The 26,220-nt window shown below is 40.5% G+C and overlaps 1 protein-coding gene across 1 annotated transcript in view; it reads left to right on the top strand.

The window, feature by feature from the left end:
• Nucleotides 1-26,220, top strand: part of tusc3 (tumor suppressor candidate 3) — a 198,799-nt gene that overhangs the window by 61,306 nt on the left and 111,273 nt on the right. Inside the window, exon 2 of the mRNA XM_061880223.1 lies at nt 16,260-16,429. Coding sequence (XP_061736207.1) covers nt 16,260-16,429 — 170 coding nt within the window. The remainder of the gene's footprint in view (nt 1-16,259; nt 16,430-26,220) is intronic.

The raw sequence follows: 26,220 nt of genomic DNA on the forward strand, positions 1-26,220 counted from the left end.
GTGTGTGTCTGTGTAAGTCAGAAGGGGGGGAAAAAAAGTGTTTTGTCCGCTGTTATTCTAAGCCAATTTTCAGTAATCCCTCTTTTCAATGGAATAAATGGAGGGAACTCTATTGGAGCCCACTAGCCAAAGCTGACATCCATTCGCTTACAAAAGAAGCATGTTTAGCGTGCTGGGAGCAGAAAATGGTGGACGGAACAAATGTTGTTGGCTTTTCATGTGGGTGGTGCACAGAACACTGGAAAAATCGAAACGGCCCCCATTCAGTCGGTCAGGTACCGCATTCAATGCAGCCTAGAAAAGTCGGTGAGGCAGTGTACCATTAACAGTGCTCTTTGAATCAGAAGTGCAGACAACACTTCTTTTTAAATGAATTGAGAATAGAAGCAAGATATATCATTTAATTTGATTTATTATGACTTTAAAGTATTAACAATGTTCAAAAATACATTAGTTTCCTAGTAATATGCACTTTATCGCAGTATTCACAATGGAGGGAATTTGTATTTAAACACCATTGTTTGTTAAATAAATACAATTAAAGTATTCAATAATAATAATAATAGATTTTATTCGTAAAAAACACTTTACATTAAACAACCTCAAAATGCTACAGTGCATTTATAAAACAACAAGTAAAATAAATAGTGAAATTAGATAATAACTAGAACTAGAACACATATATCTAACAATGTTTTTTTTTTTTTTTTAATAATGGTTTTTAAGCCTTTTTTTAAAAGCATCCACAGTCTGTGGTACCCTCAGGTGGTCAGGGAGAGCGTTTCACAGACGTCTTTTTCTTTTTGGGTCTTGTCCAGATTCTCAGGCAAATCATATAGTTGATGTAAATGCCCGTTTCGGCTGTTCAGATTTACTTTACAAAAGAGAAGTGTAGGATGCTTCTCTTGTTGCCTTATTTGTATTTGAGTTCATTGAATGTAATTATATAATCATTTGGTGCAGCCGGGCCGGAGTAGGAGGGGGTAGAAAGAGAAAAGACGGAAGACAGAGGGGGAAATTGTGGGGACAAGAGGGGGATTTGACGGAGAGACACAAACAACAACAGCAAACACAACAATAACAAGTCTTAAGTCTTTAAGTCAGGAGTGTCAAACTTAATACCCACTGGCCCGATCAGACCCGCAAACCGGTTTTATCCGACCCGCGAGATGAGTTTGCAAAGTATAAAAATGAGCTGAATTTTTTTAATGAAAGAAACTGCTGTTCTAAATGTGTCCACTAGATGTCGCAATAGAAATTTTTTGTATCTTTGTAGATTATGCTACATATGTTAGTGCACCGTGGCGACTTCTCCAGGGTGGATACAGCTGAGATAGGCTCCAGTGACCCCCACCCCGACCCCTAAAGGGACAAGCAGTAGAAAATGGATGGATGGGATGGATCTTAGTGCACCAATTGAGGAAAATGAGCAAACTACATAAATAACATCCGGTAATTTGATTTTTATATAAATGTTTTTATGTTTATAGATTGAAAATTAACACCAATGAGTTGACTGATGAACTTCATCACATAATTAATTCAGAAATGATAAATAAGAACAAACAAAGATAGAATACTATCAACCACAACATGTAAGTGTAAAAAAACAACAACATTATATATTTGTGCATTTTCAGAATGTTTTTGTTTTCTATTTTTAAACAAAGAAAACAATCCGAAGTTGTCTTTATCTTTAGGTTATCGTGCTGTGATTTTTACCAGTCCGGCCCACTTGGGAGTAGATTTTTATCCATGTGGCCCCCGATCTAAAATTATTTTGACAGCCCCTGTTTTGAACCAAAAAAATGGTTAAACATGAAGCATTCTTCCTGTTAGTTGTTGTAAGGCATTTCTAGGAGGGGTTATTTTTAGGGTCCGCCCTAAAATAAGGACCTTATTGAAACTGCTGTGTTTTATTATTATTCCGCACCGACGCGCTGTAATTTGACCCCCTTAACATGCTTCAAAACTCACCAAATTCAACACACACGTCAGTATAGCAAACCTTCCCAACATATTAAGCAACCAATCCCCCAAAATGAAAATTGCGCTCTAGCGCCCCCTAGGAAAAAATTACAGACAAAACTGCATGTAACTTCTGTTAGGAATGTCATAGCGACATGAAACAAAAACTCCTATGTAGGTCTGACTTAGACCAAATTTTCATAAACTCACTTCTTTCAGCAAAAATCTACAGGAAGTTGGCAAAAACCCCTTCAAAATAAAGTTTTCGCAAAAAAAGCAAATTTTTGCCTCTTTGCGCTGTAATTTGACCTCTTTAAAATGCTTCAAAAGTCACCAAACTTGGCGCACACATAAGGACTGGCAACAATTGCGATCTAATGAAAAAACCAAACCGCAAAACTCAAAATTGCGCTCTAGCGCTATTTTTGAATAAAACACTGAAAAAACTGCTCCTAGGAAGAAAACACAGACAAAATTGCTTGTAACTTCCGATAAGAATGTCAGAGAGACATGAAACAAAAACCTCTATGTAGGTCTCGCTTAGACCTACATTTCATAGATTGACAACCCCCAACAAAAATCAACAGGAAGTTTGTAATCCCCCCTTCAAAACAAAAATTTTGTAAAAACCGCTCACCTTTCTTTAAACATTATCTTCTCTGAGTGCGTTTGTTGTTTTGGCTTCAAACTCGCACAGGAGAGGGATTGAACCCTTCTGATTAAAAGTATAGAACAGAGTTTTGATAAGTTCTCAGGTTTTGATTTGCACTGTAATTTGACCCCCTTAAAATGCTTCAAAACTCACCAAACTTGGCACACACATCTGGACTGGCGAAAATTGCCATCTAATGAAAAAAAACAAACCCCAAAATCAAAAAATGCGCTCTAGCGCAATTTTTTAATAAAACACAGAAAAAACTGCTCTTAGGAAGAAAACACAAACAAAATTGCTTGTAACTTCCAGTAGGAATGCCGCAAAGACATGAAACCAAAACTTCTATGTAGGTCTCACTTAGACCTACATTTTAATAATCGACTGCCTGCAGAAAAAATCAACAGGAAGTTGGCAATTACCCCTTCAAAATAAAAGTTTTGTGAAAACCCGTCACCTTTTTTCAAACGAAAACTCCTCTGAGTGCGTTTGTCGTTTCGGCTTCAAACTCGCACAGGAGAGAGTTTGGACCCTTCTGATTAAAACTGTCCAACAAAGTTTTGATTACTGCTCCGGTTTTGATTTTACGTGCCTTCAAAGAACACCCGCGCAAATTTTCCTAAAAAATGTCATTTTTGCCTCTTTCATCTATAATTTGACCCCTTTACAATGCTTCAAAACTCACCAAACCTTGCACACACAGGACTGGCAACAATTGCGAGCTAATAAAAAACCAAACCCCAAAACTCAAAATTGTGCTCTAGCGCCCCCTAGGAATACAACACAGACATACTGCTCCGAGGAAGAAAACACAGACAAAACTGCTTGTAACTTCCGGTAGGAATGTAAAAGAGACATGAAACAAAAACCACTATGTAGGTCTCATTTAGACCTACATTTTAATAATTAACATACTTTAGCAAAAATCAACAGGAAGTTTGATATTTTCACTTCAATACAACAACTGCATTACTTTCACAATGCATTAGATTCTCAAAATAGTGGCACCAAGGCGTCTTCTACCGCTTATCCGGCCGTGGGTCTCGGGGGCAGCAGCCAAAGGCGGACCGGACCAACGCTGCTTGCAGCTTTAATTATTTTTATTCTTTGTTCTCAAAGAAATAAAATCCCGTGTGCTTATGGACTGTATCCCTGCAGACTGTATGGATCTATATTGATATATAATGTATATATTATGTTTTTTTATGTTGATTTAATAATTAAAACAAAAAAAAAAACTTGTGCGGCCCGGTACCAATCGGTCCGCGGACCGGTTCCATTCAGGCCGCGGCCCGGTGGTTGGGGACCACTGCTGTAGATCACATGGAAAGTTGGAAAGCTTTAACATTCCTCTGTTGCAGAATTATCAAAAAATACAAAATAAGTAACATTTGTATTGATTTATTTTATGAATAAATGGGGAAACACTGATTACAATTACCATATTTCGTCATTACTCGGGGAGACAATGTTTCATTTCATCCAAATAGTCTATTTAGAATACTAATGAAGAAAATGAGAAATAGAAATAAGATGTTATTTGTTCCGAAGGTATATTTAGAAAGTCTGCATTTACACCATGTAACGTTTTTTAATGAGTGCATGTGTGTGTGAGCGGAATGGCGACGCACGAAATCAAATGGATGAAGCACGATGTCCGCAGCCATTTAGTGTCTCATAATCATTCACTCACGCGCGTGTACTCTCACTCTGATTCATTTTGGTGCCCTCTGTGCTCAGCGAGGTGAAAAATAAATGTTTTCAACGGTCCCAGGCTGTTTGGAGTGCTTACATACTGAGCATGTTTTGTACGTGCGAGCCAGTAAGAGTAGGGAGTCATAACACCGATATGTGGGAGTCACTTGAAGGTCTGACATAAGGTGTTTGACACGCTGGGTGGATGAGTTGCTCAGCGTTAAAGGCCTACTGAAATGAGATGTTCTCATTTAAACGGGGATAGCAGGTCCATTCTATGTGTCATACTTGATCATTTTGCGATATCGCCATATTTTTGCTGAAAAGATTTAGTAGAGAACATCGACGATAAAGTTTACAACTTTTGGTCGCTAATAAAAAAAAGCCTTGCCTGTACCGGAAGTAGTACGTTACAGTAGTCTCGCCTCGACTACTGTAACGTATTATTTTCGGGCCTCCCCATGTCTAGCATTAAAAGATTACAGTTGGTACAAAATGCGGCTGCTAGACTTTTGACAAGAACAAGAGAGTTTGATCACATTACGCCTGTACTGGCTCACCTGCACTGGCTTCCTGTGCACTTAAGATGTGACTTTAAGGTTTTACTACTTACGTATAAAATACTACACGGTCTAGCTCCAGCCTATCTTGTCGATTGTATTGTACCATATGTCCCGGCAAGAAATCTGCGTTCAAAGGACTCCGGCTTGTTAGTGATTCCCAAAGCCCAAAAAAAGTCTGCGGGCTATAGAGCGTTTTCGGTTCGGGCTCCAGTAGTCTGGAATGCCCTCCCGGTAACAGTTCGAGATGCCACCTCAGTAGAAGCATTTAAGTCTCACCTTAAAACTCATTTGTATACTCTAGCCTTTAAATAGACTCCCTTTTTAGACCAGTTGATCTGCCGTTTCTTTTCTTTTTCTTCTATGTCCCACTCTCCCTTGTGGAGGGGGTCCGGTCCGATCCGGTGGCCATGTACTGCTTGCCTGTGTATCGGCTGGGGACATCTCTGCGCTGCTGATCCGCCTCCTCTTGGGATGGTTTCCTGCTGGCTCCGCTGTGAACGGGACTCTCGCTGCTGTGTTGGATCCGCTTTGGACTGGACTCTCGCGACTGTGTTGGATCCATTGTGGATTGAACTTTCACAGTATCATGTTAGACCCGCTCGACATCCATTGCTTTCCTCCTCTCCAAGGTTCTCATAGTCATCATTGTCACCGACGTCCCACTGGGTGTGAGTTTTCCTTGCCCTTATGTGGGCCTACCGAGGATGTCGTGGTGGTTTGTGCAGCCCTTTGAGACACTAGTGATTTAGGGCTATATAAGTAAACATTGATTGATTGATTGATTGATAGCAGGCGTTGTGCGCGTGACGTCACGGGTTGTGGAGCTCCTCACATCCTCACATTGTTTACAATCATGGCCAACAGCAGCGAGAGCGATTCGTACCGAGAAAGCGACGATTTCCCTATTAATTTGAGCGAGGATGAAAGATTCGTGGATAAGGAAAGTTAGAGTGAAGGACTCTAAAGAAAAAAAAAGGCAAGGGCAGTGGGAGCGATTCAGATGTTATTAGACACATTTACTGGGATAATTCTAGAAAATCCATCCATTTTTTTCCATTTTCTACCGCTTATATATCAGAAAATATATTTTCTGATATATGTTCTTCACAGAAAATTTACCAAACTCAGTGAGTCTCTGTTTGAAAAATGTATTAGTTTAATCATTTTTCTTTTAATAAAAAATTAAAACTGGTCCCACCGACCCGAACGCCAAACAAGGGTTGCTAACGTTCCACACTACAAATGATAAACATATGTATGGTTCATGCCAATCGGCCAACACTGAAAGCACCTTTATCAGTATCGTGCTAAAAATGTAAAAAGTTGTATCAGGACACCTGTGTATATAAAAGAATGAGGAAGGTGTTGTAAGCATATTATAGTTTGACCTCCATGGTTTTCTCGTGATTTACCAAGTGAAGCATGTGAAAATGACTAGAAAAATCCAAACACACTCACTGGAAGTTAATCCTTTACGCTCAGTGAGCTGAATTCTCATGAAGTCTGCTGATGTGTGACATTATGTTTAATGATTGTTTGAACTCCAAATTCTTACTCTCTATGTATATCCAACTGTCAAGGTTGCGATGTAGTTTTACGTTTATGTCTTTCAATGGCAGCACATCTCAGCATCCCCATAGTAACTGTATTTTTCTTAAATACAAAGTATAAAGCTGCAGTTTGTGTGTGTGTGCGTGTGTGTGCAGAATGTGCGTTTGTGTGTGTGTGGGTAATAGACAAGTGCATCATTACTGGCAGTGTGACTGACATCCAATGCTGACAGCTCTCCTTTAGGGGCTGGGTGCACATGGTAAAAAAAACAGAGATACTCTAAATTGAGGCTAAAAAAAAACCCCAAAGGTGTACTTCCAATTTGTCCGTGACTTCTTTGTAGAGTCGTGTGAATGTGAAGATTTGAAGAGACTTTCGTTAATGATATTTTAGGATGAGATGTGTGCTGATTACAGATGGCAAACGGTCTAGGACAGGGGTGCCCACACTTTTTCTGCAGGCGAGCTACTTTTCAATTGACCAACTCGAGGGGGATCTACCTCATTTATATATATCATTTATATTTATTTATTTATGAAAGAGACATTTTTGTAAACAAGTTAAATGCGTTTAATGATAATACAAGCATGTGTAACACATATAGATGTCTTTCTTTCACAAAGACAAGAATATAAGTTGGTGTATTACCTGATTCTGATGACTTGCATTGATTGGAATCAGACAGTAATGATGATAACGCCCACATTTTCAAATGGAGGAGAAAAAAAGTTGTCCTTTCTGTACAATACCACATGAAAGTGGTTGGTTTTTGGCATCTAATTCATCCAGCTTCCATACACTTTACAAGAAAAACATTGGCGGCAAATTCCGTAGCTTGCTTGATTGACATTCACGGCACCCGAGGGTCTTGTGAGATGACGCTGGCTGCTGCCAGTTCATTATTATGAAAAAATGACAGAGAGGAAGGCGAGAAACACTTTTTATTTCAACAGACTTTCGCGCCGTCCCTTCCGTCAAAACTCTAAAGGCCGACTGCGCATTTCCTATCTTCACAATAAAAGCCCTGCTTCATGCTGCCTGCGCTAACTAAATAAGAGTCTCGGAAAGCTGGCGTGCACAAGTGATGTGCACGCCAGCTTTCTGAGGGATCGCTTGTGCACGCCAGTTTTCCGAGACTCTGTATTTAGTTAGCGCAGGCAGCATGAAGCAGGGCTTTTATTGTGAAGATAGGAAATGTGCAGTCGGCCTTTAGAGTTTTGACGGAAGGGACGGCGCGAGAGTCTGTTAAAATAAAAAGTGTTTCTCGCCTTCCTCTCGGTCATATTTTCATAATAATGATCTTGCAGCAGCCAGCGTCATCTCACAAGACCCTCCGGTACCGTGAATGTCATTTAAGTGACGTCTTGGTGAAGATTGATGATCACTAATTTTTAGGTCTATTTTTTTTAAAAGCCTGGCTGGAGATCGACTGACACACCCCCCGCGGTCGACTGGTAGCTCGCGATCGACGTAATGGGCACCCCTGGTTTAGGACATGGGTGTCAAACTCTGGCCCGCCGTGTAATTTCATTTGGCCCTTGAGGCAATATCAAATTAACATTAGAGCTGGCCCGCCGCTGTAACACTGCATTCACCACTAATACTCATAATCGGCAACCCTCCCGATTTTCCCGGGAGACTCCCGAAGTTCAGTGCCCCTCCAGAATTTCTCCCGATTTCCACCCGGACAATAATATTAGGGGCGTGCCGTAAAAGCACTGCCTTTGGCGTTCTCTACATGTCGCCACGTCGGCTTTTCCTGCATACAAACAGCGTGCCGGCCCACTCACTTAATATATGCGGCTCATACACACACGCACACAAGTGTATGCGAGGCATACTTGGTCAACAGCCATACAGGTCACACTGAGGGTGGCCGTATAAACAACTTTAACACTGTTACAAATGTACGCCACACTCTGAACCCACAGCAAACAAGAATGACAAACACATTTTGGGAGAACATCTGCACCGTAACACAACATAAACACAACCAAACAAATAGCCAGAATCCCTTGCATCACTAACTCTTCCGGGACGCTACAATATACACCCCTGCTACCACCAAACCCCGTCCCAACTCAAACCCGCTGCCAAAAAAGAGGCATTCAATTTGTATTATTTTTTTTTTTTTTCAATATACCATTGATATTTTTTAATTATTATTATTTAAAACTGGATTTTGCATGTCACTATAAAGTTATATAAGCCTTGCTTGGTCAATATTCAATGCAAAACTTGTTTGGGTCCCTATTAAAGGATTAATTTGTTCAACCTCGGCCCGCGGCTTCGTTCAGTTTTAAATTGTGGCCCACTCTGTATTTGAGTTTGACACCCCTGGTCTAGGACATGAATATTAAACTAAATTGTTTTGGGTGCCTTGTTTCTAGAAAGCTAAGGACCCGAGGGTCGGATTTCTCTCTTATTTTGTAAATTCCTGAGAACTAGCATCCTCCACAGTAGATACTTGATTTCGGCCCATTTATTTTTGTCAGTTACAGGAGCGCTCTGCTGTTTTTAAAGGCCTACTGAAATGAGATTTTCTTATTTAAACGGGGATAGCAGGTCCATTCTATGTCTCATACTTGATCATTTCGCGATATTTCCATATTTTTGCTGAAAGGATTTAGTAGAGAACATCGACAATAAAGTTTGCAACTTTTGGTCGCTAATAAAAAAAGCCGTGCCTGTACCGGAAGTAGCAGACGATGTGCGCGTGACGTGACGGGTTGTGGAGCTCCTCTCATCTGAACATTGTTTACAATCATGGCCACCAGCAGCGAGAGCGATTCGGACCGAGAAAGCGACAATTTCCCCATTAATTTGAGCGAGGATGAAAGATTTGTGGATGAGGAAAGTGAGAGTGAAAGACTACAACAAAAAACGATTCAAATGTTGTTAAACACATTTACTCGGGATAATTTTGGAAAATCCCTTATCTGCTTATTGTGTTACTAGTGTTTTAGTTATATTATATGGTCGTACCTGTACAACCTGAAGGTCGGGCCCACACCTTTCTTCAGCACCAGTCGACAGGTGGTGGCGTTTCCCATCTCTGCCCTTCGCAAGGGACCCTCTTCGAAACACGATCTTTCGAAATGATCGCTGCACAATACACTGTACTTTGTGTGTTTGGTCCAATCCAACCGTGTTCGCTTGACATCTCTGTTCCATAGTAAAGCTTGACTGTCATCTTTCGGGAATGTAAAAAATGAAACACCGGCTGTGTTTGCGTTGCTAAAGCCGGCCACAGTACACCACTTCCCACCTACACCTTTCTTCTTTGATGTCTCCATTGTTCATTAAACAAATTGCTAAAGATTCAGCAACACAGATGTCCAGAATACTGTGGAATTTCGCGATGAAAACAAGCAGACTTACATGTAATAGCTGGGAACGATGCTGGAACAAAATGTCCTCGACAATCCGAGACGTTTGAGCTGGATATTTCGGCGCGAAATTTAAAATTGCAATTTAGTAAACTAACTCTGCTATATTGGCATGTGTTGCAATATTAACATTTCATTATTGATTTATAATACATCAGACTGCGTGGTCGGTAGTAGTGGGTTTCTGTAGGCCTTTTTAAGGATCTGCTGCAACAAATCTAGTCAAATTATCATCTATATGACACCACTCTATTGTTTTTAAGAATCTGCTGCAAAAATCTCTCATAGGTTTTTTTTAACTGAACTTGCGGGCTATCAGTTGAAAAGTCCAAATGACAAAAAAAAGAGGACTTGAAATGGAACCTTGGGGTTCCAACTACTAAAATAACTAATTGACCTGAATCATAAGTAAACAAGCTACAGCAAGTCCTTATTTACATCAATCATATTCCGACTTAGGCTATGTCTACACTAACCCGGATAACCCCTTAAACAAATAATTATTTAGCTCAAGCATTGTGTCAGCCACACTAAACCATTGTTTAAGGTTACCCTCCTAGGATATTTTTTTACACGGGTAAGTACGCCGTCTATTTCTTCGATCTCCTGCTCTTAGTTTTGTATGGACTCATTGATCGTTTACAAACTAGCTTCACAACAACCTGTTTCCACTCGGAGGTAAACACTAGAAAGATGGAGGCGAGTCATCCAGACGTGCCGTGTTTACCCTTCCTCCACATGTAAGGACACTTGTAGAAATCACACATAAATACCTTAAAGAGGAACATTATCACAATTTCAAAAGGGTTAAAAACAATAGAAATCAGTTCCCAGTGGCTTGTTGTGTTTTTTGAATTTTTTTTCAAAATTTTACCGGTCCCGGAATATCCCTAAAAAAAGCTTTAAAGTGCTAGATTTTCACCATTTGCGATGCGACTATCCATTTCCCTGTGATGTCATACAGTGCTGCCAATGTAAACAAACAATGGCGAATAGCACAGCAAGATATAGCGACATTAGCTCGGATTCAGACTCGGATTTCAGCGGCAGTATTGAAGAAGAAACTGAAGCTATTGAGCGAATAGCTATTGACGCTATTCATAGCCATAGCATGGCCGAATAGCTGCGTTAGCATCGCCGGTAAAATGTGCGGACCAAACGATCAGGACTTTCGCATCTCGTGACACTGGAGCAACTTAAATCCTTCGATTGGTAAGTGTTTTTTTCGCATTAAATGTGAGTGGAAGGAAACGTAATATAGTTGCAAATGCATCTGCAGGTTATCCATACATCTCTGTACCATGTCTGCTTTAGCACCGCCGGTAAATAGTATGTTAGCATCGATTAGCATAGCATTTTAGCATCGATTAGCTGGCAGTCAACTTCAACAAAACTCACATTTGTGTTTTCGTTGACTTTATCTTTGCAAATGCTTCTGCAGGTTATCCATACATCTCTGTGCCGTGTCTGCTTTAGCACCGCCGGTAAATAGCATGATAGCGTCGATTGGCGTAGCATGTTAGCATCGATTAGCTGGCAGTCACGCCGCAACCAAATATGTCTGATTAGCACGTAAGTCAAAATCAACAAAACTTACCACCGGTAAATAGCATGTTAGCGTCGATTAACATAGCATGTTAGCATCGATTAGCTGGCATTCACGCCGCAACCAAATATGTCTGATTAGCACGTAAGTCAACATCAACAAAACTTACCGCCGGTAAATAGCATGTTAGCGTCAATTAGCATAGCATGTTAGCATCGATTAGCTGGCAGTCACGCCGCAACCAAATATGTCTGATTAGCACATAAGTCAACTCAACAAAACTCACCTTTGTGATTTCATTGACTTTATCGTTGCAAATGCATCTGCAGGTTATCCATACATCTCTGGGCCATGTCTGTCATCGCCGGTAAAATGTGCAGACACTCTGGCACATTCAATGGGGGTCTGGCGGCAGACACTTTCGCATCTTCGGGCCAGTGGTGCAACTTGAATCCCTCCCTGTTAGTGTTGTTACACCCTCCGACAACACACCGTCGAGGCATGATGTCTCCAAGGTTCCAAAAAGTAGTCGAAAAAATGGAAAATAACAGAGCTGAGACCCAATGTTTGTAATGTGTTGAAAATGAAAATGGCGGCTGTATTACCTCGGAGACGTCACGTTCTGACGTCATCGCAAAAACAGCGATAAACAGAAAGGCGTTTAATTCGCCAAAATTCACCCATTTAGAGTTCGGAAATCGGTTAAAAAAATATATGGTCTTTTTTCTGCACCATCAAGGTATATATTGACGCTTACATAGGTCTGGTGATAATGTTCCCCTTTAAGAGAAAGCGATTGCAGCTATTTTGGATACAACACTTCTCAGAGGTCAAAAGAACTTTCGAATGTCCAGGTCTGCTTTGATTCTACTTACCGAAAAACTTTGTCCATTTGTCAAAGGAGAGACAATAAAAATGCGGCCTCTCATGGATGTGATTAAAAAAGGTAACTCATGCTTTGTATTACCTGGCCGTCGAGGGGAAGACTACGGAAAACGGCGAATGCATTTGGACTGGCGAAACAGACTGTATCGGTTATTGTCTGCCATGTATATCACAGACTCAACGTCTAGGTCCAGGGTATATAAAGTCACCAGAAACAAATGGCCAATGACAGACCTTGACTATGCAGATGACATCAGTCTGCTCTCCAACAACGTGGAACAAGCACAAGTACTACTACACAGGGTAGAGCTAGAGTGTGCCAAGGTTGGCCATAGGCTAAATGCCAAGAAAACTGAGGTCATGACCTACAACATTCCACCAGAACATCAACCTCTGGTAACAGCAGGAGGCACTGTGCTGAAAGAAGTTGAGGACTTCAAGTACCTGGGCGCTTGGGTCAACTCAACTGAGCAAGATCTTAAAGTGAGGACGGCACTTGCATGGAGGGCCCTGAACGGCATGACCGATGTATGGAACTCCAACCTCCCCCGCCAAATCAAACTCAGCTTCTTCTACGCGACAGTTGAGTCGAATGCTGGACCCCGAAGCCAACCCTGGAGAGGTCTCTGGATGGTTGCTACACCAGGATGCAGCGTGCAGTGCTTAACATCGACAAGAGTGCGCATGTAACCAACAGAATCCTCCACAAGGGAATAGCAAGGGTGAGCGAGAAGATTGCTCTAAGGAGAATGAGACTTGCAGGACACTGCCAAAGACATCAGGAGCTACCTGCCAGCAAATTGGTGCTCTGGGAACCAACACATGGGCATCGGTCAAGAGGACGTCCCACGCAGACATACGTGGACCTACTCAAGAAGGATGCAGGAGCTCAGAGTACCAAGGAACTGGCCAAATGTATGGAGAAACGGGATGAATGGAAGCAACGATGGAAGGCTCGTCTTAGGACGACTTAGAGCAGGGGTGTCAAACTCAAATAAAGCCGCGGGCCAAGGTTGAACGAATTAAACTTTTAATAGGGACCCAAACAAGTTTTGCAATGAATATTGAACAAGCAAGGCTTAAATAGGGCAGCACGGTGGAACAGGTGTTAGTGCATCTGCCTCACAATACAAAGGTCCTAAGTAATCCTGGGTTCAATCCCGGGCTCGGGATCTTTCTGTGTGGAGTTTGCATGTCCTCCCGGGGACTGTGTGGGTTCCCTCCGGGTATTTGGGCTTCCTCCAATGGAACAGGCAGAGCTTATATAACGTAATAGTGCAAAATCGACTTTCAAAAAACATCAGTGGTATATTCAATAAAATGTAATTAAAAAAAAATAATGCCTGTTTTCTATTTGCAGCCTTCTGAGGTAAATATCAACATTAACTTTTTCCATAAGCTAATAATTTCAGAAATAAAATAAAAATGAGGTGGGCGGGGTTTGGTAGTAGCGGGGGTGTATATTGTTGCATTCCGGAAGAGTTAGTGCATCAACGGATTCTGGGTATTTGTTCTGTTGTGTTTATGTTGTGTTACGGTGCGGGTGTTCTCCCGAAATGTGTTTTGTCTTTCTTGTTTGGTGTGGGTTCACAGTGTGGCGCATATTTGTAACAATGTTAAAGTTTTTTATACGGCCACCCTCAGTGTGACCTGTATGGCTGTTGACCAAGTATGTGTTTGTGAAAGCCGCATATATTATGTGACTTGGCCAGCACGCTGTTTATATGGAGGAAAAGAGGACGTGACGACATGTTGTAGAGGACGCTAAAGGCAGTGCCTTTAAGGCACGCTCCCAATATAGTGGTTGGCCGGGTGGAAATCGGGAGAATGGTTGCCCAGGGAGATTCTCGGGAAGGGCACTAAACTTCGGGAGTCTCCTGGGAAAATCGGGAGGGTTGGCAAGTATGAGTATTAGCGGTGAATGCGGTGATACCGGCGGGCCAGCTCTAATGTTAATTTGATGTTGCCTAAAGGGCCAAATGTACAATTTAATAAATCAGAAACTGATTACAGTGCTGTATTTTACTTCTTTATCTCTTTTTTTCCAACCAAAAATGCTTTGCTCTGATTAGGGCAGGGGTGCCCATTACGTCGATTGCGATCGACTGGTCGATCTCGGAGGGTGTGTCAGTCGATCTCAAGCCAGGCATTAAAAAATAGACATAAAAATGAGCAATCATCAATCATACCAAGACTTCACTTTCGTCAGTTGTTTGACATTCTCGGCACCCGAGGATCTTGTGAGATGACGCTGGCTGCTGCGAGCTCATATTTAAGAAAAAAAATCACTAACAGGGCGGACGCAGAGAAACACATTTTATTTCTAGAGACTCCGTACCTACTGTCAAAACTCTAAAGACCGACTGCACAGTTCAATCAATGTTTACTTATATAGCCCTAAATCACTAGTGTCTCAAAGGGCTGCACAAACCGCTACGACATCTTCGGTAGGCCCACATAAGGGCAAGGAAAACTCACACCCAGTGGGACGTCGGTGACAATGATGACTATGAGAACCTTGGAGAGGAGGAAAGCAATGGATTTCGAGCGGGTCTAACATGATACTGTGAAAGTTCAATCCATAATGGATCCAACACAGTCGCGAGAGTCCAGTCCAAAGCGGATCCAACACAGCAGCAAGAGTCCCGTTCACAGCGGAGCCAACAGGAAACCATCCCAAGCGGAGGCGGATCAGCAGCGCAGAGATGTCCCCAGCCGATACACAGGCAAGCAGTACATGGCCACCGGATCGGACCGGACCCCCTCCACAAGGGGAGAGTGGGACATAGAAGAAAAATAAAAGAAACGGCAGATCAACTGGTCTAAAAAGGGAGTCTATTTAAAGGCTAGAGTATACAGATGAGTTTTAAGGTGAGACTTAAATGCTTCTGCTGAGGTGGCATCTCGAACTGTTACCAGGAGGGCATTCCAGAGTACTGGAGCCCGAAATGAAAAAGCTCTATAACCCGCAGACTTTTTTTGGGCTTTGGGAATCACTAATAAGCCGGAGTCCTTTGAACGCAGATTTCTTGCCGGGACATATGGTACAATACAATCGGCAAGATAGGATGGAGCTATACCGTGTAGTATTTTATACGTAAGTAGTAAAACCTTAAAGTCACATCTTAAGTGCACAGGAAGCCAGTGCAGGTGAGCCAGTACAGGCGTAATGTGATCAAACTTTCTAGTTCTTGTCAAAAGTCTAGCAGCCGCATTTTGTACCAACTGTAATCTTTTAATGCTAGACATGGGGAGACCTGTCTTCACCATAAAAGACCTGTTTCATCCTGCCTGTGCTAACAAAATAAGAGTCTCAGAAAGCTAGCGTGCACAAGCTAGCAAGCTACGGAGTTTGATGCTGCTTTCTCACTTGCTTGCCCACCCGCACACTCACTGACGTCACTCACCTGCTGCCAGACATTAAAGGGCCACACACATATGCTACTCTCATAACAAAGTGTTTAAAAAACAGTATGCAAGTCGGACAAATGAGATGCCAAATCCAACCACTTTCATGTGGTATTGGACAGAAAGGAGGACTTTTTTTCTCCTCCATTTGAAAATATGGACGTTATCAGCACCACTGTCTAATTCCAATCAATGCAAGTCATCAGAATCAGGTAATACACCAACTTATCTTCTTGTCTTCATGAAAGAAAGGAATCTATGTGTGTTAAACATGCTTGTATTATCATTAAACACCATTAACTTGTTAACAAAAATGTCTCTTTCATAAATAAATAAATATAAATCATAAATAGGAATGAGGTAGATCTCCTCGACTTGGTCAATTGAAAAGTAGCTCGCCTGCAGAAAAAGTGTGAGGGCCCCCGGATTAGGGGGTACTTGAATTAAAAAAATGTTCACAGAAGGTACATCACTGAAAACAGGTTGATAACCACTGGAATAGACTATTGAACTGTAGATGTCATTTCTCCTGAATACAAAACATCTTTCATTGAATTCTGAGAACCATACTGAGTCTGTTTTGTTTTCTCATTTATTTCCAGAACCTCCTTTCTGAGAAGGTTGACCAAATGATGGAGTGGTCCTCACGCCGTTCTGTTGTGCGGATGAACGGAGACAAGTTCCGTCGATTTGTCAAAGCCCCGCCCAGGAACTACTCCGTCATCGTCATGTTTACGGCCTTGCAGCCTCAACGGCAGTGTTCTGTTTGTCGGTAAGTTCTGTACAAAGTCATTCACAAAAAATCAAGATGATTTCGACAAGGGCAGAACCACTTTCTCGTGCTGCTCACAATGCCAGCTATTCATCCGTCTTTCTTCTGTGTTGCCTTGAGTCAGTCAACCCAGAGAGAGTCAACATCCCCTACTGAAGCAAAACACAATGTTAGAGAAGGTTCATTAACTCCACCGAATGGGTAATGTTTGTCTGCTTGAAGGATTAATCAAAAAGTTACAGTCAGATTAGCATGGAAATGCTTGTCACTAATGGGTCTCAAGGGTAGAAAAAGGGGTATTAAAGATCTATAAGTGACAGAGAAGGAAAGGGAACATACAGTGGGGGGAAAACAGTATTTAGTCAGCCACCGATTGTGCAAGTTCTCCCACTTAAAATGATGACAGAGGTCTGTAGTTTTCATCATAGGTACACTTCAACTGTGAAAGACATAATGTGAAAGAAAATATCCAGGAATTCACATTGTAGGAATTTTGAAGAATTTATTTGTAAATGATGGTGGAAAATAAGTATTTGGTCAACCATTCAAAGCTCTCACTGATTGAAGGAAGTTTTGGCTGAAAATCTCACAATACATGAACCCATTCATTCTTTCCTTAACACGGATCAATCGTCCTGTCCCTTTAGCAGAAAAACAGCCCCCAAGCATGTTTCCACCCCCATGCTTCACAGTAGGTGTGGTGTTCTTGGGATGCAACTCAGAATTATTCTTCCTCCAAACACGACGAGTTGCGTTTATACCAAAAAGTTCTATTTTGGTTTCATCTGACCACATGACATTCTCCCAATCCTCTGCTGTATCATCCATGTATCCATTTTGGTATAAACTCAACTCGTCGTGTTTGGAGGAAGAAGAATACTGAGTTGCATCCCAAGAACACCATACCTACTGTGAAACATGGGGGTGGAAACATCATGCTTTGGGGCTGTTTTTCTGCTAAGGGGACATGACGATTGATCCGTGTTAAGGAAAGAATGAATGGGGCCATGTATCGTGAGATTTTTAGCCAAAACCTCCTTTGAATGGTTGACCAAATACTTATTTTCCACCATAATTAACAAATAAATTCTTTAAAATTCCTACAATGTGAATTCCTGGATTTGTTTTCACATTCTGTCTCTCACAGTTGAAGTGTACCTATGATGAAAATGACAGACCTCTGTCATCATTTTAAGTGGGAGAACTTGCACAATCGGTGGCTGACTAAATACTTTTTAGCCCCACTGTATTTTAATATTTTTTTACACCATCTCAAGTGGTTTATTGCACCAAACAAGTTTAATATTTGGGGTCCTGTTGCCTGTCAGATAGTTTAGCCAAAACAATATGAACCAGTGGACAATCCCTTTATTGTATTGTAATTTGCTAGTAAAACCGGCTTGGAAGACAAACACAGTCATTACAAAATGCAGACGATGTGAAAATTTTACAAGCACATACATCGATTTGGTCAGCAGCTCGTTTGTTCAAGCCACCTTTGCTGTACTGTATGTTTAACTCTCTCATTAAAGCACCCCCATCTCTCCTTGTGGCTCACACAGACTTAGACTGACCAGCAAATTATAAATAAAACTTAGACTTACACTTCCTTTTTGTTGTCATTCAAATTTGAACTTTACAGTACAAATAAGAACGACATTTCGTTGCATTAGCTCTTGGTAGTGCATGATAAAAAAAAAAAAAAAAAGCAATAAGTTGCAGATATAAATAAATAGATTACTGTACAGATAAATACATTGCACTTTTTCACGTGTGTCCATGTTTATGGATGTATGTTATATCGTCTTTTTATTCCAGCGAGTTAATCCATTTTGGAGGGAGTTGAGGGGATAATTTAATTATGATGCGTTCAAGAGAATAAGCTGTTACAAAACCTGGAGGTTCTGCTACGGAGGCTGCAGTGAAAACAGTCCTTGATGGGGGTAGGAGGAGTCTTTGCAGATTTTCTGAGCCCTGGTCAGGCAGCGGCTTTTTGCCGTCTCCTGGATAGGAGGAAGAGGAGTCCTGATAATCTTTTCCGCCGTCCTCACCACTCTCTGAAGAGACTTCCAGTCTGAGGCATTGCTGGCTCCAGTCCAGACAGAGATGCTGTTGGTCAGCAGACTCTCTACAGCAGGGGTGCCCACACTTTTTCTGCAGGCGAGCTACTTTTCAATTGACCAACTCGAGGGGATCTACCTCATTTATATATATCATTTATATGTATTTATTCATGAAAGAGACATTTTTGTAAACAAGTTAAATGTGTTTAATGATAATACAAGCATGTGTAACACATATAGATGTCTTTCTTTCACGAAGACAACAATATAAGTTGGTGTATTACCTGATTCTGATGACTTGCATTGATTGGAATCAGACAGTAATGATGATAACGCCCACATTTTCAAATGGAGGAGAAAAAAGTTGTCCTTTCTGTACAATACCACATGAAAGTGGTTGGTTTTTGGCATCTAATTCATCCAGCTTCCATACACTTTACAAGAAAAACATTGGCGGCAAATTCCGTAGCTTGCTTGATTGACATTCACGGCACCCGAGGGTCTTGTGAGATGACGCTGGCTGCTGCCAGTTCATTATTATGAAAAAATTACGGAGAGGAAGGCGAGAAACACTTTTTATTTCAACAGACTTTCGCGCCGTCCCTTCCGTCAAAACTCTAAAGGCCGACTGCACATTTCCTATCTTCACAATAAAAGCCCTGCTTCATGCTGCCTGCGCTAACAAAATAAGAGTCTCGGAAAGCTGGCGTGCACAAGTGATGTGCACGCCAGCTTTCTGAGGGATCGCTTGTGCACGCCAGTTTTCCGAGACTCTGTATTTAGTTAGCGCAGGCAGCATGAAGCAGGGCTTTTATTGTGAAGATAGGAAATGTGCAGTCGGCCTTTAGAGTTTTGACGGAAGGTACGGCGCGAGAGTCTGTTGAAATAAAAAGTGTTTCTCGCCTTCCTCTCGGTCATATTTTCATAATAATGATCTTGCAGCAGCCAGCGTCATCTCACAAGACCCTCCGGTACCGTGAATGTCATTTAAGTGACGTCTTGGTGAAGATCGATGATCACTCATTTTTAGGTCTATTTTTTTTAAAAGCCTGGCTGGAGATCGACTGACACACCCCCCCCCCCCCCCCCCCCCCCCCCCGGTCGACTGGTAACTCGCGATCGACGTAATGGGCACCCCTGTTCTACAGTATAGTGCCTCTGTAGAATTTGGTGAGAATGGGGGGAGGGAGCTGTGCTCTTTTCATCCGACGCAAAAAGTGCATGTGCTGCTGAGCTCTTTTTACAAGAGCTCCGGTGTATAGGGACCAGGTTATATTGTCAGTGATCTGCACCTCCAGGAACTTGGTGCTGCTTAATAAAGTATGTCCAAGAACAATATTTTGTTTATAAAAGTAGATGTGTGGAATTTTTGCTGCAGAGTGTATGGGAGGCTCACTACGGTGCTTCGTAAAAGGTGGCAAAAGGTAGACGCTGGGGAAGGATGAGTAAAAAAAAAAAAGTGGATCTCAGACTGGGCTCCTATAGAGGGAGGGGGCACATACTTCTAAATTACTAATTCTGGTCTCCGTGGCGACAAATAGAGTAAGTTTCTTACAAATATCATCCCTGGAGGACGAGGAATAGCTAAACATGCTTCACTACACGCTGTAGCTCACCGGCATCAAAATGTAAACAAACGCCATTGGTGGATCTATACCTAACATCCACTGTAATGATATCAAGTACAGACACGTATCTAGTCAATATTATTATGATTACGTCAATATTTTTTGGCATCACAGCATCTTCTTTAATTTTTTTTTTAAATGTATATTATGTTTATAAACTCAGGAAATATATCAATCAATCAATCATCAATCAATGTTTATTTATATAGCCCCAAATCTCAAATGTCTCAAAGGACTACACAAATCATTACGACTACAACATCCTCGGAAGAACCCACAAAAGGGCAAGGAAAACTCACACCCAGTGGGCAGGGAGAATTCACATCCAGTGGGACACCAGTGACAATGCTGACTATGAGAAACCTTGGAGAGGACCTCAGATGTGGGCAACCCCCCCCCCCTCTAGGGGACCGAAAGCAATGGATGTCGAGCGGGTCTAACATGATACTGTGAAAGTTCAATCCATAGTGGCTCCAACACAGCCGCGAGAGTTCAGTTCAAGCGGATCCAAGACAGCAGCGAGAGTCCCGTCCACAGGAAACCATCTCAAGCGGATCAGCAGCGTAGAGATGTCCCCAACCGATACAGGCGAGCGGTCCATCCTGGGTCCCGACGAGCGGTCCATCCTGGGTCTCGACTCTGGACAGCCAGTACTTCATCCATGGTCATCGGACCGGACCCCCTCTACAAGGGAGGGGGGGACATAGGAGAAAGAAAAGAAGCGGCAGATCAACTGGTCTAAAAAGGAGGTCTATTTAAAGGCTAGAGTATACAGATGAGTTTTAAGGTGAGACTTAAATGCTTCTACTGAGGTAGCATCTCGAACTGTTACCGGGAGGGCATTCCAGAGTACTGGAGCCCGAACGGAAAACGCTCTATTGCCCGCAGACTTTTTTTGGGCTCTAGGAATCACTAATAAGCCGGAGTCTTTTGAACGCAGATTTCTTGCCGGGACATATGGTACGATACAATCGGCAAGATAGGCTGGAGCTAGACCGTGTAGTATTTTATACGTAAGTAGTAAAACCTTACACATGAGGATTTTGAATACGACCAATGTATGATCCTGTAACTACTTGGTATCGGATTTATACGCAAATTTGTGGCATCATCCAAAACTAATATAAAGTATCAAACAACAGAAGAATAAGTGATTATTACATTTTAACAGAAGTGTAGATAGAACATGTTAAAAGAGTCAGTAAGCAGATATTAACAGTAAATCAACAGGTAGATGAATCATACATTTTCTACCACTTGTCCTTGATGATAATAATAGAACAATAAATGATACAATATGTTACTGCATATGTCAGCAGACTAATTAGGGAGCCTTTGTTTGTTTACTTACTACTAAAAGACACGTTGTCTAGTATGTTTGACTATTTTATTTAAGGACTTAACTGCAATAACAAACATATGTTTAATGTACCCGAAGATTTTTTGTTAAAATAAGCAAATAATGCATTTTTTTTGTGGTCCCCTTTATTTAGAAAAGTACCGAAAAGTATCGAAATATTTTTAGTACCGGTACCAAAATATTGGTTTGGTTACAACATTTATACATATATATATATATATATATATATATATATATATATATATATATATATATATATATATATATACATATATATATATATATATATATATATATATATATATATATATATATATATATATATATATATATATATATCAATCCATTTATTGGTGTCAATACCATGAGTTGTATCACTATTTGATTGATACTAGAGTGATTCAATCGATATTCATATTTCCTCAAAATCATTTTTAGATTGTTTTTGTTAATGTATTGGAGGGTTGCAGATTATTTCACACATTGGTAAAGCACAAGCGTAGCAATAAAACAGATGAGAGCGACTGGAAAATTTGAGCAGAAAATGCCATATTGCTGTTCTGTTCTTTGGTGTTCCAATTGCTCAAATGGAGAGATAGGAAATAGCTTTCATAGAGTTCCGAAAAAAAGTGGCTCATAAAAATAATAATGAGAGAAAAAACTAAAGTGTGTCGACGGAAATGGCTTTTAAAAATGTCACCTTCATCATATTGTGGAATACAATTGGACTGTTCATGTCTGCAGAGATCACTTTGTAAAATGTTTGTTTGAACATTTGATTTTTCGGAGAAACTTTCTGTGATGCAATCAAAATTACTTTAAACTATTTAGTGGCGTTAGACAGCCGAACTAAACGTAGAGAAAGGACAACAGATCACATTATTTTGTTGTTCTTTTTTTGTTGCTACCCCTCAAAATAATTATATAGACCTGGTTGTGCAAATGAACTAATGTCATGTTACATTTTGTGATTGTTAATCCATTCCGTTGTGTTTTCTTTCTCGAGTTTTATAACCGAAACTAAAAGCTTAGTTGTTGTTGTGCAGGGAAGACAATTGCTTTATTCGATAAAGATCACAGCATTACAGCGTATTTGGTGTAATTTGTTAGCATCAATAAAATATCCCTGGTAATATTGATGAACTAGATTAATGCATCTCTGGTAGGCTCAACAGTATTTTCTATATCTTGGTATCCCTAGCAACGATTTGTGCTGGACAACAGGGACATTTATATCTAATTAAAGACACAAAATATACTTCACCCCATAAAAACCGCTGCAAACATGAATTGTAGAGGAGACAGATATATTTGTAGCAGGAAATTAAACTTATCCTTTTTCTCATTAGCGTCACGATCACAGCATGATGGCCCTCGTTATGTCAATCAAATACATTACTTACCTATGCACGAGTCCATCTTTGTCTTTCATGGATTTAAAGCAGATGTAAATACATGATGTGCCTCCAATCTTTTCTTCTCGAAATACAATAAATGTCAAGTAAAGTGAGGTAACAGTTACTTTTTGGTGATGATAATAGAATTGAATAAAATATGATAGAAAGTACTTTATTGATCCCTAGGGGGAAATTCAGCACCACAGTTCGCTCTCAATACACTATAAACACTTAGGTATTTACATATCAAGGAGAGTAAAAAATAAACATATGAAATAGCTTACACTCAAATTGTCCCCTAACTTTTCTTCCAGTGCAAAAACCGCAACAAAAAAAAAGCACAGCAGGTGCAACAACAGCAGTGCAAATGTGAATAATATAAATAAAGCTATGGAATCAAATAGAATTGTCCCGTCACTATTTTTCAGGTGCAAAACGATAGCAGTGCAAGTAGCATTTTTTTTTTTATACATGTGAATAATATAAATACGGTCTAGTACACATTCAAGTACAGTCAAAATAGAATAGGAGAGAATTCAGTTTTTAGCCTTCCTGTTAGGACTTCGCATGGCTGCAGTTGTGTGACCTCAAGTATGCAAGAAACCAGGAGAGCAGAAAGCAGGTAAGGTGATTTTAATTTCATCAAAGTAAAATATATAAACAGAAAGCAGTCTTGCATGGAGATGTTCCCAACATAGTTTTAACTTTGAGCACTGAGGAGTGCTCGAGTGAAACATAAATAGACCTATGTTGATTGACAGCAGCTGAGGACCGCTGCCAATCAACGGCGAGTGTGACAAAAACAGTGCTCAGCGGAGTAAACAGGAAGTATAACAAAATAAGAGCACTGAACAGGAAATAAAGTACAAAACACGAAAAACTATCAGAAAGTAAGTGACAGATTGTTACACTTCCGGTACAAAAACAGCAGTGCAAAACAGTATTTTAAGTATGAATTATATAAGTAATGGCTATTTTGTATTTAAATACCCTCTGATTCATGCACACTCAAAATGGAATAGGATAGAGTTCATCCAGTCAGTATTTAGCATTCCGGTGCAGAATAATATAAATAAGGTGTAAAATACATTCAAGTACAGTCAAAAATGGAATAGGAGAAGATTTGTTGTTTAGCCATCTTGTGCAAAAGCAGCAGTTCCAAACAGCATTTTAGTTATGATTTATATGAGTCATGACTATTTTCCTGTTTAATATATGCATTATAACCTCTGATTCAAGTACAGTCAAAATGGAATAGGATATAATTCATCCAGTCAGTCTTTATTTATTTATTTTTATTTAGCCTTTATTTAACGAGGTAAAATCCCATCCATCCATCCATCCATCTTCTTCCGCTTATCCGAGGTCGGGTCGCGGGGGGCAGCAGCCTAAGCAGGGACACCCAGACTTCCCTCTCCCCAGCCACTTCGTCTAGCTCTTCCAGGGGGATCCCGAGGCGTTCCCAGGCCAGCCGGGAGACATAGTCTTCCCAACGTGTCCTGGGTCTTCCCCGTGGCCTCCTACCGGTTGGACGTGCCCTAAACACCTCCCTCGGGAGGCGTTCGGGTGGCATCCTGACCAGATGCCCGAACCACCTCATCTGGCTCCTCTCGATGTGGAGGAGCAGCGGATTTACTTTGAGTTCCTCCCGGATGGCAGAGCTTCTCACCCTATCTCTAAGGGAGAGACCCGCCACCCGGCGGAGGAAACTCATTTCGGCCGCTTGTACCCGTGATCTTATCCTTTCGGTCATGACCCAAAGCTCATGACCATAGGTGAGGATGGGAAACGTAGATCGACCGGTAAATTGAAAGCTTTGCCTTCCGGCTCAGCTCCTTCTTCACCACAACAGGTAAAATCCCATTGACAGCAAATATCTCTTTTCCAAGTGAGACCTGGCCAAGAGAGCAGGTCTCGTTCCTTCCTTTAGCCTTCCGGTGCAAAGATATCAGTGCAAAAGATCATTTTCAATAACAATGATATGCGTCATGACTATTTTCCTGCTAAACACATGCATTATAAGTGGTATAAATTGTTTTTAAGAATATTTTTCTAAAGAGTGTAAAAATCCACTCCAAAAAAAAAAAAAAAAAAGTAATAATCGCTTTTTAATTTGCCCCCTAAACCTTTCAAAACAAGCCTAAGTCTGCATGAGTCAGGTCAATAAAAGGTAGCTTAATGGGACTTAGACCAGTGCCTGAAACCCGGAAGTGCCCGAATGTTAGTGATGGCAACCCACTTATAGAAATTCAGGGAATGATTCCATAAACACAATTTGAGGGCATAACGTATTTCTTTTTTCTTTCTTTTCTTAGTTTATTTCAAACATGACATACATACTACATTATACATCAGTTAAATTCATCATTTCGCAATACACAATACATCATGTCCGAAAAGGAGTAGGAAGAAGCAAAGCTTATTTAATCCTACCCCTTTTCCACTTCAGAGCGCCCACATTCACTGACCTTTACAGCAAAATATCAAAATGACATCTATGAGTGATTAACACAGCAGTTTTCTAACATGTACTTAATTATTTCAGTCATTATTAACATACTAAGATGAAGAATATCCTATTTTCAATAAGGTTGAAAGTGTTTCTTATAATACTTCTTCTTTGTACTTTGTAAGCACTATTAATTTAAACATCCTCTTAAACTGGCTCATATCAGTACAATGTTTAACTTCTTTACTTAATCCATTCCATAATTTAATTCCACATACTGATATGCTAAAGGTTTTAAGTGTTGTACGTGCATACAAATGTTTTAAGTTAGATTTTCCTCTAAGGTTATATTTCTCCTCTTTAGTTGAGAAGAATTGTTGTACATTCTTTGCTAGCAGGTTATAATTTACTTTGTACGTCAATTTAGCCGTTTGCAATTTTATCCAGTCATCGAGCTTTAATATTTTTGACTCAATAAATAAAGGGTTTGTATGTTTTCTATATCCAACATTGTGTATTATTCTAATCGATCTTTTTTGTAACAACAGTTAACGAATGTAGCGCACATTTGTACTTGTTTCCCCATATTTCTGCACAATAACTCAGATATGGTAACACTAGCGAGCAGTAGAGAATATAAAGTGATATTTGGCCCAGGACATATTTTGCTTTATTCATTATTGAAATATTTTTTGCCACCTTATGTTGTATGTTTTGTATATGAGATTTCCAGTTCATTTTATTTAAAAGAATAATAGTCGTTTTTGACTCTGCTTAAGTTATTGATTCACCCCAGGGGTGTCAAACTCAAAAACAGAGTGGGCCACAATTTAAAACTAAACAAAGTTGGGGCCAAGGTTGAACAAATTAACCTTTTAATAATAACCTAAACAC

Source organism: Nerophis ophidion, linkage group LG20 (genome assembly GCF_033978795.1).
Source record: "Nerophis ophidion isolate RoL-2023_Sa linkage group LG20, RoL_Noph_v1.0, whole genome shotgun sequence".
NCBI lineage: Eukaryota > Metazoa > Chordata > Actinopteri > Syngnathiformes > Syngnathidae > Nerophis > Nerophis ophidion.